This window comes from Macaca nemestrina, chromosome 5 (genome assembly GCF_043159975.1).
Source record: "Macaca nemestrina isolate mMacNem1 chromosome 5, mMacNem.hap1, whole genome shotgun sequence".
NCBI lineage: Eukaryota > Metazoa > Chordata > Mammalia > Primates > Cercopithecidae > Macaca > Macaca nemestrina.
In genome coordinates, this window is record NC_092129.1 from 73,267,985 (window position 1) to 73,280,432 (window position 12,448).

The 12,448-nt window shown below is 37.7% G+C and overlaps 1 protein-coding gene across 3 annotated transcripts in view; it reads left to right on the top strand.

The window, feature by feature from the left end:
* The first annotated feature begins 1,933 nt into the window (after positions 1-1,933).
* The window catches only part of LOC105478704 (opioid receptor mu 1), a 102,012-nt gene continuing 91,497 nt past the window's right edge, over positions 1,934-12,448 (top strand). For 2 of the 3 annotated variants that reach the window (XR_011623475.1, XM_011736269.2), the window contains exon 1: positions 1,934-2,527. Coding sequence is in view for 2 of the 3 variants with exons in the window: in XM_011736269.2 (XP_011734571.1) it covers positions 2,238-2,527 (290 nt within the window). In the remaining variant the exon portion in view is untranslated. The remainder of the gene's footprint in view (positions 2,528-12,448) is intronic. The other variant, XM_011736267.2, reaches the window with a different exon arrangement.

Genomic DNA, 12,448 nt, shown 5'->3' on the forward strand with positions numbered 1-12,448 from the left:
AAGGAGAGTCAAGAGAACAATGTGACCAAAAAATAAAAATAAAAAAATAAAAAAAGATTGGGACTTTCATTGTACTGGTAGAAAGATGAAGTTTATAATCTGGCTCAGTTTCTTTTTTGTTTTCTTTTTTGTTGTTGTTTTTTGGTCAGGGCAAACTTAGGTCATTATTTTTAACACTAGAACTGTAGTTTAAGAGCAGATAGACAAGCTATAATGAGAATAGACAAACAGCAAGGCCACCGAAAGAACTCAGAACTACATCTTATAAGAAACAACTGAATGATGCCAATGTTTAACTTGCAAAAGAGACTACTCAGTTGATTTCAAATATATGACATATAATGGTAATGAACTATCACTTATTAAGCAATTACTATTGCAATGTATACTCATTTAATCCTGCTAACAGACATGTGAGGTGAATATTACTAGCCCACCCCCCCTCTTTTAAACTAATGAGAAGACTGTCATCTGTAAGGTAAAATAACATGTCCAAACTCATAGAGCTACATAGTTATAAAGCTGATTTATAAAATGATTTGACTCCAAGATCAGGAATTATTACACTGTGTCTTGTCTTCCACATGAACTAACCACAAAGGAACTGAGTGCATGCAGACAGATTTCAGCTCAGTAAAAGAGAATTGTTACATTAGTTCATGGAAGAATATGTTTTTAAAGTATTTTTGTTAGTCTCTAGGAAATCTCTGTAACATTTTATTGTATAAATTATACCCTTTAATGTAAGAGGATAAAAATAATACTGAACATTGGCAAATAGCCTATGATTAATAGAGTTTACCTATGAGTTATCTGCTTCTAAGATAAATACCTAAAAATAATATTGGAATTAAATGTTCCTTTCAAGATCTACCCTCCCTGCTCCCTGAGAGTGCAGTTAATTTTTCAAGACCAACTGGGGACATGTATTTTCAATGTTTATGGTTAAAAGATATATACATGCACAAAAATATACATGCACAGAAATGAGAATCACTTCAGAATTGGTGTTAACTTTAGGGGAAAAAAGGCCAAGAACTTACTCTTTGTAACTACAAATTTATTTCTAAAATAGAAGCACTCGTGGATTTAGAAGTAAGGTATAAAATTCAAAAACGTATCCATGTTTCTCAAGGACCTTGTTGTAGGCCACTCTAATTCCATACGTTATGTGACTTTTCCTAGAATTTTTACACTAGAAAACAGGCAATCAAATTTTGTTTGGTTTTAATAACCTTCTTCTCAGAAGCATATGTCTATCGAGGAAGTCTTCAGATAACAAGGACAAATCATTCCTAATAGGTCTATGAGATTTAAGATGTGAAAGATCAACATTATCTTTAGTTGACTTTACTGGATGCCACAACCTTCTGATTTCTGTAACCACTTCTTATGCCTCTTCCTCACTGAGACAAAATCAGAGGTAAACAGAGATTCACCCTAAGAGAAATTGGGGAAAATGAGGAACAGGTTTTCTACACAAAAGTTTATTTCTTTCTTATTTCTTTTTCAGAAAATAGAGGATCGCTGTTGTTCCCAACAGGTTTGTAGGGAAGAAAATTGGAGAAACATTATTACATTTTCTTAGATGTTGGCAACTGAGGCAACAAGGACTGCAAAACAAGATTGTGTGTCCCCTATTCCCAAATGATCAAAATTGGCAATAGGGATGGAGGAGCATTGGGGTTTTAGGGTTGTTAGGGTTTCGTCAAGCCAGTGTATTCCCTGCCAGATTTTAAGGAGAAAAAGGCGCTGGAAAATGGAGTGATGTTAGCCCCCTTTCTTATTTTTCACTGCAGCCAAAAACTAACTCTATCTCTCTCCCCAACCCCTCTCTCCATCTCCCTCCCTTAGATGTGTTTGCACAGAAGAGTGCCCAGTGAAGAGACCGACTCCTTGGATCGCTTTGCGCAAAATCCACCCCTTTTCTCTCCTCCCTCCCTTCCAGCCTCCGAATCCCGCATGGCCCTCCCTCCCCTCCCGCAGCGGTGCGTGGCTGGGGATGAGCCGCTGTGAACTACTAAGGTGGGAGGGGGCTACAGGCAGAGGAGAATGTCAGATGCTCAGCTCGGTCCCCTCCGCCTGACGCTCCTCTCTGTGTCAGCCAGAACTGGTTTCTGTAAGAAATAGCAGGAGCTGTGGCAGCGGCGAAAGGAAGCCACTGAGGCGCTTGGAACCGAAAAGTCCCGGTGCTCCTGGCTACCTCGCACCGCGGTGCCCGGCCGGCCGTCAATACCATGGACAGCAGCGCTGTCCCCACGAACGCCAGCAATTGCACTGATGCCTTGGCGCACTCAAGTTGCTCGCCAGCACCCAGCCCCGGTTCCTGGGTCAACTTGTCCCACTTAGATGGCAACCTGTCCGACCCATGCGGTCCGAACCGCACCGACCTGGGCGGGAGAGACAGCCTGTGCCCTCCGACCGGCAGTCCCTCCATGATCACGGCCATCACCATCATGGCCCTCTACTCCATCGTGTGCGTGGTGGGGCTCTTCGGAAACTTCCTGGTCATGTATGTGATTGTCAGGTAAGGAAAGCACCAGGGCTCCGAGCGGAGGGTTCAGCGGCTCAAGGGAGTCCAAAGAGACACCTAACTCCCAAGGCTCACTGTTGGGCGGGAGGATGAAAGAGGGGAGGTAAACTGGGGGAACTCTGGAGGCTACCACGGACAGTGATTGCTATTTCTGTGAGAAAATCTACTTTTCTAATTTTTCAATTGATAAAGAAGTAATCCAAAATTTCAGGAGCAGAGAAGTTGCTTTGGTTAAAGCTACAAAGGTCTAGGGGTGGAGGGGGAAGTTATAGGGTAGACTTAGAGCTCTTCCTTATACTGAGCAGAGGGCTCTTGGCAGAGTCCTACACTCAGTCCCTCTGCAGGAGCTATGGAAAGAGTAAGTTGTGAATAATGGGTGAGAAATTCTAGTTAGCTTTCCCAAATTTGGTTGGGGCTGTGGTGTGTGGGGGGGGGAGGGGGGAGAAGTCTTCTCAGTTGTTTTGAGATGGACCTTGGCAACTTTCCTACTCCTACTGGTTTAGTACTTCCCTGTACTATAACCCCACCCTTTCTTCTCCCCTACCATAGCAGCCCTTACCCATATCTTCCTTTCATCCTGAGGCAACACTAGGTAGAGGAAGTTTCCCTAGCGTCTCTCCATGGTAGTTTTCCTCCTGTTATAACAAACATGACAGCTGTGTTGCCTAGACCAGTTTGCCATTGGTAGCTTCAGATCGCCTAAGTCACAAACTGCATCTGGAATGAGTAGGTTGGTTCAGGAAAACTGCAGGACATGGCTGTATTTCAATGCCTCCACAAGTTGGAGCTAATTAGGAGTGACCAAAAGCATCATAATTCCACAGTAGAGACTGCAGAAATGCTTACACAGGAAGTTTTGATGGGTGCTCTAAACAAAGTGTTCTTATCAAGTAAAATTAATTCAAAAGAGTTGTGGTCCACTTTCTGTTTACCCAGATGTTCCAGGTATATTTGGCAGAGTGTGGAAGCTCTCAATATTGATTGAGATTGGTATTGATTGTGTTGCTGTTGATGTGTATATTCAAATATATATTCAAATACTATATGTGAATGTGAAATGCCATATATCTGTTTTTGTTAAATAATATAAATAAATATTTTAAGACTTTAAAATAGCTCCTAAATCGAGGGTTTTTTCTTTTTTAACCAGGGGTATGTGTATGTAGGTAACAAGGCATTTTCATATTTAGTTATAATATTTGTTTCACCTATTCAGCAAGTATTGCAGGTTTCAGTGGAGCTCTTAAATCATTTAACAATTGCTCTCTCCAGTATCGTTTCATTACCAAGGTGCTGCAAATTGCTTATAAGCAATTCTTTCTACTCATCTGTCTGATTTCTTTAATTAATGATTTTCAAAGAGTAAAGCTAATTTCCCTGATCTTTTGATGAGGAATAAGATAAGTATCGTCTGTAAGAAAAGAGCACCATCTACTGAGAGGAAGGCTAACAACAGAAGGAAAAATGTAAGAAGATCAATGGAATAATTTATTTTTAAAAACATTTACTTTAAGTAATTCAATACAATGATTCACATTAAAGATTAAAAGCCAAGTTTCATTCTGCAGTTATGACAATAAAAGTTATAATTAAAGGCCTACTTTGTGAAGAGAAAATATGTTTCTCATTTTTTCTAAAAGAAATTCATAAAATCATACACTAATCAAGCTAGAAGGGACTCTAGAGATTATCTATGCTAAGTAAATAAACTGAGGCACAGAAAATGTAAATGATTTTCTCCAAAAACAGATATTTCATTAATTCAGTGCCACTGAATCTCTCCTAGCTAACATAATTTTATGTTTATTGTGCTGGCAAATCATGATTTGAGTTAATTTGACTATTAGGTTGACAGAGTGGGTTGATACAGCAATAATAACTTGGGAATAACAAATTATCCCCAAATTCTGTATGAAATCCTGAAGGAAAAAAAGCATGAAACAAAAATTACCAAAGCATCTAGGAATCCTGCCATCTGAAACATAATATTTTATTCCTTTTTATTGCTTCTTGGTATTTTCCTTCCTCATTTTTCTACACTTCAGTTTATGCTTTGCAATACAGAGAGGGCCAATAGAGTGGCAACTGGCTGTGAAATAAGCAGATTGGTCTTATTATTCCAGTGTAGATGTTGTTGGTTGGGTGAGTTGGTTTTAAAGGCATTACCTCTGGCCTCTTGTTGACTTGGAGAAACATGGTGACAGTGCATCTTACTGAGAACATGATATTATGCTTTATCCTTGGTACTGAAAGTTCTTACAAAATGCAGTACTATTTGAAAGGTCATCCCAAACACCCACCTGTGGCAGGGTGGGTTTTAATTGCAGGGTTAGGTAACCCTCTTGGAATGTGACTGTGAAACAGAAAAATGGGCAAGTTAGTGACAGATGAAGTGACAGGGAAGGCATCTGGGGATTGAACCAAGTATATCTATTTAGCCGAGAATATTTAATTGACTGTCTCCAGGCTGCAGTGTTTAAACTACAAAATGATCAGTTCAGGGATGTATTGTCCTTGCTAATAGGCTGGATATAATGTTGCATCTATTAAGCATTGAGGAGAAGTGCTCACTTCCTTCTCTATTTCAAATTCAACAAATACTATTGAATGATCAAGTAGCTGCAGTTTTCTGATTATATTAAGGTAATATTTATTAAGATGTTTTAGTCCATTGAGTGAATCATGAGGCTCAGATGACTATGGCAACAACAACAACAAAAATAACTGCTAACGCAGATGCTGTGATTAACTCTTTGGCTCTGTTTGTACCACCATCATCATCATCCCTTCATCAACAACATTATTAAGTAGTATAACTTAAATGAGATTCTTAAATAGGGCTGCTCTAAGGAATACAAGGGAGGAAAGAAGAAACTGTAATATGTTCTAAAGGTTTTACATCCAAATGTTAAGTCATAAAAATGTTATCAGTAACCATCACCTGAAAGCTTTTTTTGGTTTTAAAGAAAACTAATGCTTGCAGAATAACTTTATGAAAATTACCACAAAGATTTTAGAAAATATGATGAAAATATTACAAAAAGTAGCAACCACTTAAAATGGGATGATAGTGTTTCATTGTCAAGAACTGTAAAGAAAAAAAATCAAAACGAAGAGTAACAGCAACCAGAGATGTTTCACTTTTTAAAAATATTTAATAACTGAACCAAACTATAGGATTACCCGTAACTGCAAAAACTAATATAATCCCAGATGTGTTTATGTTGGCAGATTCTTTTTCCAAGGTTTGTTCATATAGCTATGAACGTAGTATGTACAGACACTGTTGAAAAGTGGAGGGCTAGAAACTTTGAGATCTCTGTGGGCTGTGTAAACCATCCTTACAGTAAATTTCCAATGAAGAGTGCCAAGTAATAGTACCCTCATTTGTAAGACTATTTCTTAATGTGGTTAGATAAATTCCCAATATAACTAATTATCAGAGAAGAGCATTTAAATACGTGCAAGATGTTATTGTCATTTCTCCTTCCTAAGTATTTCTGATTTTAGAAAAGTCCTGTGAGCTTATACTTGTTCTATATACCAAATATTTGATTCAGGTTTAAATTTAAAGATGATCAGTTATACTTGATTGGAACAGAAGTATAAACTTTTAAACTTAATCCAGATTTAGGTAGGTAGAAATTAGTGAACAATAATGTTTTATCTAATATAAGGATATATATATATATGTGTATATATATAAATTCACACACACACACATATATATTTGAATCAATTTGAAAGCATATGTCACTAAATATGATCATTAGTAATTTTCATAAAATAAAAAGATAATAGTTTATTTAGAAAGCTCAAATACTAATAAAACTCCCTTTTTTAAAACCCATAAAATATCCTAATTAGAGGATAGATTTTAAGTGGAAAACACTAAGTAAAATTCAGTTCTCAATTTAATGGCTTACATTAAAAAATACTAACTTAATTGCATGCCTTTCACTTAGTAAGGGGGAGCTCCTGGTACCTATTACAATTTGAATTTTAAGTGCTATTTTCCCTATAGATACTAATTCCGAGGAGAACAGCTCTTCTTCTGTGTCTCCTAAACACACTAAATTGCTTTTACTTTCCTTGGTTGTAAGCTGTGTCTTTTGTCATTTGCATGGCATTACCAATCAATGAGTTTCCTACATTCTTCTCTTTCTGTTTTCTTTCTTGAAAGGATGACCTATCTGATATTTCTTGAAACATCTCCAAAGATAAAAAAGATATAGAATTACAGAACAATTCTTCTGTTAAAGGATGGATGGATGGATAGATAGATAGATAGATAGATAGATAGACAGACAGACAGAGAGACAGATAGACTGAAACAGTTGAAGTCTCCTCTGTGCTCGCATTACCCTCCTTTCACTGAGACTACCACTACCATAAATTTAGTGGTGAGTATTCACATGCATGTTTTTAAACATTTACTACATATGGAAACACATATATATAGTAAATATATGGAAACACAAATACATAGTAAATGTTTTTGTATGTTTTTGTAACTTTTTATAATTGGTATCATATCATATGTTTAAGCTTAAATACATAATTTCCCAGTTACCCCAAGTTGTTATAGTTCCAGTAGGCCAGTGCTAGAAAATAGATGTCAAACAAAACCAACAAACATAAAAGAAAACAAACAAACATTGGGGCCATTAACTCTTCTGAGTACTTTTAACTGATCTTATTTTTAAAACATGTGTTAAAAATTATTCATAAAAATTTATTTGCAAGCATTTTTCTAATCTAATTGTTTTAATTAATATTTAGGTATAAAAAACTCAGCTACTGCTGCAAAAAAAAATACTGGTTAATAAATTTAAATAGAGCACAATTTCTCTACTGCTAAGAAGAAAATAAAAGTAATTAATTGGTGTCTGTATGCATTTGAATAATAAATGCTGGCAATATTTATTTTGAGATTTTGAACATCTAATAGGATCCCTTACATATAAAAGTTGAAATATTATTTCTCCTAGGATTCTGTTTAAAGCAGTAGTTGAAACAGATATTTTAAGCTCAGCAGCAAGAAAAAATAAGCTCATTTTGATAAATAACATACAACCATATGAGATTTTAAAATGTACTCGTGGTGGTCAGGCACTGTGGCTCTTATAAATGCCAGTACTTTAAGAGGTGGAGGCAGGTGGATCACCTGAGGTCAGGAGTTTGAGACCAGCCTGGGCAACATGGTGAAATGCTGTGTCTACTAAAAACACAAAAATTAGTTGGACCTGATGGCACATGCCTGTAATCCCAACTACTCTGGAGGCTGAGGCACAAGAATTGCTTGTACCCGGAGGCAGAGGCTGCAGTGAGCCGAGATCGCACCACTGCACTCCAGCCTGGGCGACACAGTGGGACTCTGACTCAAACAAAAAAATTAAAATAAAAAAAAAAGTACTGGGGTAAGTACCAAGACTAAATGGTGCATGTCATTTTAAAATACAAGAATTTCATGTCTTTAATCCTCACTAAGTTTAATGTTTATCTAACTGAAATAATTGTCTGTGACAGCAGTCTCCAAACTTGTTTTTAGACATAGACACTCATTTCAAGAACTTGGGACCCAATATATAAAACAGATCACAGAACAACTGTCCAGATGTAACCACATGTTGGGGCCAAGAGCGCTGCTCACCTTGCATCCCCATACCACCCACCAGTGCTGTCCCCAAGGGACCACCACAGAATTTCTAGCGCTCCACCAGGCAAAATTTGAAAGCAATGGCCTTCGCGTTGTTTCATAGCCTTCTCGTGGCCATGTCATGTCCTTCACCTTGCCTTCCACCTCAGCCGCTGATATGACAGTCAGTTTTGCCCAAACATAACTGAGTAACACTTCATCTTGGCTGCATCAAAATCCCTTACTTTCCGCCCTAGGGCTTTTCTATTGGAGTAATTGGCCTCCGTAGGAATCAGCCTGGCACTCACAAATGCACTATTTGGAAGTTCAGGGAAGTTCTCTTGACCAGGAAATGGAAGCCTGTGGACAAATACTGCCCTTGCTCCCCTCTCTCCTCAGTTGTACAATTCTGAGGTGCCAACTACAAGGCATGTCAGAAGGCCCTGCCCACGTTGTGACCGTCTCAAGCACATGCCTTGTTTTCCTCTTCCCTGGTTTAATCTTCAGGTTTCCCACTCCTTGCCAAGCAACCACTTTTCAAAATGGTTCACCTTCACACAAGGTCATATCTCACACTCTGCTGAATATCCTTCCTGTTCTTTTATAATTGGTGACTATATGTTAGCACAGTAAAATGTGGTTAATCAATAGAGCCCTTAGAGACCTATCAATAAAGGTTTTTTCTTAACTATCAAAAACTCATAAGAAAAATTCTAATAGGCAGCCCCAGTCAGAACTACCAAGAGAGTTCAGAAGCTAAGCTTTTCCTTCCATTTGTGTTCCTGCCTTGGGATTTAGGAAAGGCTTTTTTGGGTAAGTTTGGCTGAATGGAGAGAGAGGGGGCACCAGTCATGTCCAGTGCTCCGTTTACTTTTTCTTGAGCTCAGGGTGATAGGAGCAGAATTGTCTGCGCCATGTAAAGGAAATAAAGCTTCCTGTGCCTTCTGGCGAACTATCTGAGGGTTTAAAGAAACAAACAAACAAAAAAACCTACCACTCCCTTTTCCATTAATTTTATGTTATATAGTAACATTAAGAGTATCTTGTGATTAATTAAGCTCAAGAAAATTTCAGTCTTCAAAAGTGAGCTGAAGCATCAAATGCAAGAAATGTCATATACAAGAAGCATCATATACTGAGCTTGCCAAGCAACTCCTTTCTTTATCCATCCTTTCTTGTCTCAGGTAACTTTTTTTCTTTCCCATCCACTTCTCAGATATAAATTTAGAAAGGAAGAACAGCAAGGAAGAAACCTTGCTCTGGCTCAGGACCCCACGTGTCAGTTGTGGCTTGACTTCAAAGCACTGTGTGCCCCACTCTCCGTATCTGTAAAAATGTGCGAATCGGACTAAAAAAATCTTAAACCCTTTCTGGTACTAAAATGTCCTATGGCAACTTCAGTCACTATTAAGCGCATGTTTTTCCCAGCGATACAGTCTCGAGGAAAAGAGTAATCATACACAAAACTGAACAATCATGGTCGCCATTCCGAATACCACAGCCCTTTGGATTCTATATATGCTCAAATAGGTTCTGTCAAAGGGAGAAAGAGCGAGTGCGCACTGAACTGCCAGGTGTGGTGTTTATGATTAGGACAATAAGCGAAACAGAAAGTTACAGTCAAGCCTTTATTCACATGCTTCGAGAGTACAGGCAAGTGGTTAAATGGGAAAAGGTGCAACCCCACAATGTTTCATTCCTCCCACTCCCACCCCACAGAAGCCACGAGGTGAGCATAACATGTTTGAGCAGAAATGCAGGAAGGAGAGGGGAAAGTCATCTTCTCACTGCACAGGGAGCCCCAAGCAAAAGGTCCTGCTGTTTTGTGCACCCAAAGTACTTGTGTTAGAGAAGCTTTGTTCAGGCATGATTTATAGTGCTGCTGACCATGAGTTCAACGTTAGTGAATCAGCTATGTATCATATAAAGCGTCTTTAGACAGAAACACACATAAAAAAGGTTATATATGCATTAGCTGATGAAAGGGTATAAAGAAACAAACAAAAAACCTACCACTCCCTTTTCCATTAATTGTATGTTATATAGTAACATTAAGAGTATCTTGTGATTAATTGAGCTCAAGAAAATTTCAATCTTCAAAAGTGAGCTGAAGCACACCAGGCACCCAAGGGCCTGGGTGAGAGATGGGGAAAGACAAGGAATGAAAAACAGTGAGTCAGAGTATGTGCTGCCTCCTTAAGGGTTAGGAATGCGTAACGCCTAAGAGCGTGATTGGCAAAGGTGGGGCGTGGGCAAAATTCTTTCTCACACTCTCTCTCTCTCTCATTCTCTATATAGGAGATTGTTTTAATATCTGCCTTCAGATATTAGTCATATCCTGGATGTTGTATTCCAAGTCTCATGCAGAGGTTCCACCAAATCTAATCAAGTGAACCTTCGTAAATCAATGGATAAGGCTTTCCCATAAGATGAACTGTGTGATGGGTTTAAAGGAGAGAGAGATCATTCTGTTCTGGATATAAGTTTCTGTCCAACCAAAATGTTGTTAAGTACAATTTTTGTTTGTTTGGTTTTTGCTTGTTTTAAATAATATGTTAGCTTATGCACTGTATATAAGTAGGTGTCTTTGTGTATTCAGGCTGCTATAACAAAGTACCATAGCCTGGGTGGCTTACAAACTACAGAAATTTACTCTTACAGTGCTGGAGGCTTGAGAAGTTCATGTTGAAAGCACAAGCAGATTCTGCATTTGCTGAGGGCCCTCTTGCATAGACAGCTATCTTCTCCCCATGTCTTCACAAGGCAAAGAGGCAACGGAGCTCTCCAGGACCTCTTTCATAAGGGCATTAATTGCATTCATAATGGCTTTGCTCTCATGACTTAATCACCTCCCAAAGGCCCCACCTCCAAATACTATCACACTGGGGAATAGTTTTCAACATATGAATTTGAGGGGAACACATTCAGTTTCAGTAGGTGTCCTAAGTGATTCAAATATTAACCGCTCATATTCACTAAAAACCATTAGTGTGATTTAAATTAATGTTTAAGTAAATTAGGCCAACCTGATCCCTTCACTATCTTCCAATATGCTTCATATTTATCTCTTTTATACTGTTTTCTTTATTTTTCTTTCTCTCTGTTTACCCATAACATATCTCTCATTCTTTTCCTATCAAAATGTTTCTTGTTCTTCAAGTATCAGCTTAAATCTATCCTTTCTTAGAGCCTCTCCAAAGTACTCCTACAACAAATTTCCCTGCAATATAACCCAAAATACATGCAACCATTGTTTAAAAAAATTATGCATTTTCTCATGGCCTTATAAAATGTCACTTGATAAAATTTAAAGACTTGAACTACATCTATCTCTCTATATTTAGGTAAGAAATCCAACATTCAAAGTTGACCAACACAACTGTATATCTTCAAAATACTGTACAATTCTAAGCATTTAGCAATTCAGATGTACCTCAAATTAAGTATAAAATCTAATTTAAATAATTTTCTCAATTCATTTTGTTCATGCATATTTAGCTTTTATCACTTGAGTCATGAAAAGTGATCTGTACCATAGATACATATTAGCAAATCATAAATTCATATACAAACACATGCATGTCTATATATGCTTATTCCTGAGTTTGCAAACTTTAAAAAGGGAATATATGGTTACTCTTATAATAAAAATGCAGAAAGTAAAATTTGAAGAAGTAAAAAAATAAAAAGTTAATATAGTCAATCCTCATTGTTCATGATAGTTATGTTCCATAAAGTCATTATGACTACAGAATTTGTGAATACTGAAGCTTTGCTTCTAGGGGATATATAGAGCTAGGTTCCTGTGAGCCTCTGATTACAAAATTTTCATCAGCTAATGCATACATAACCTTGTTTTATGTGTGTTTCTGTCTAAAGACGCTTTATATGATACATAGCTGATTCACTAACGTTGAACTCATGGTCAGCAGCACTATAAATCATGCCTGAACAAAGCTTCTTTAACACAAGTACTTTCCTCATAAGCTACACCACAGTCTTCTTGGCTTAGGGACACTAAGTAGAACTTCCACACTATGTTTGAGACCATTTTAAACAGTGAAGCTGCCACCATCACCAACAACAAAAAAACACAGAAATGTGAAAAATGTGGCATTAAATAGATTGTGAAAAGGACACTTGTTTGTAATACAAGCTGAAATAAGACAGCAGAGCATTGCCTTGTTTGGCCTTACCTGGAAACTTGCACAGAGAGCAACTCAAATTTTTTGCTGCTCTACACATGTCCACCTAGGTCCTCAAATGACTGCAAAAGT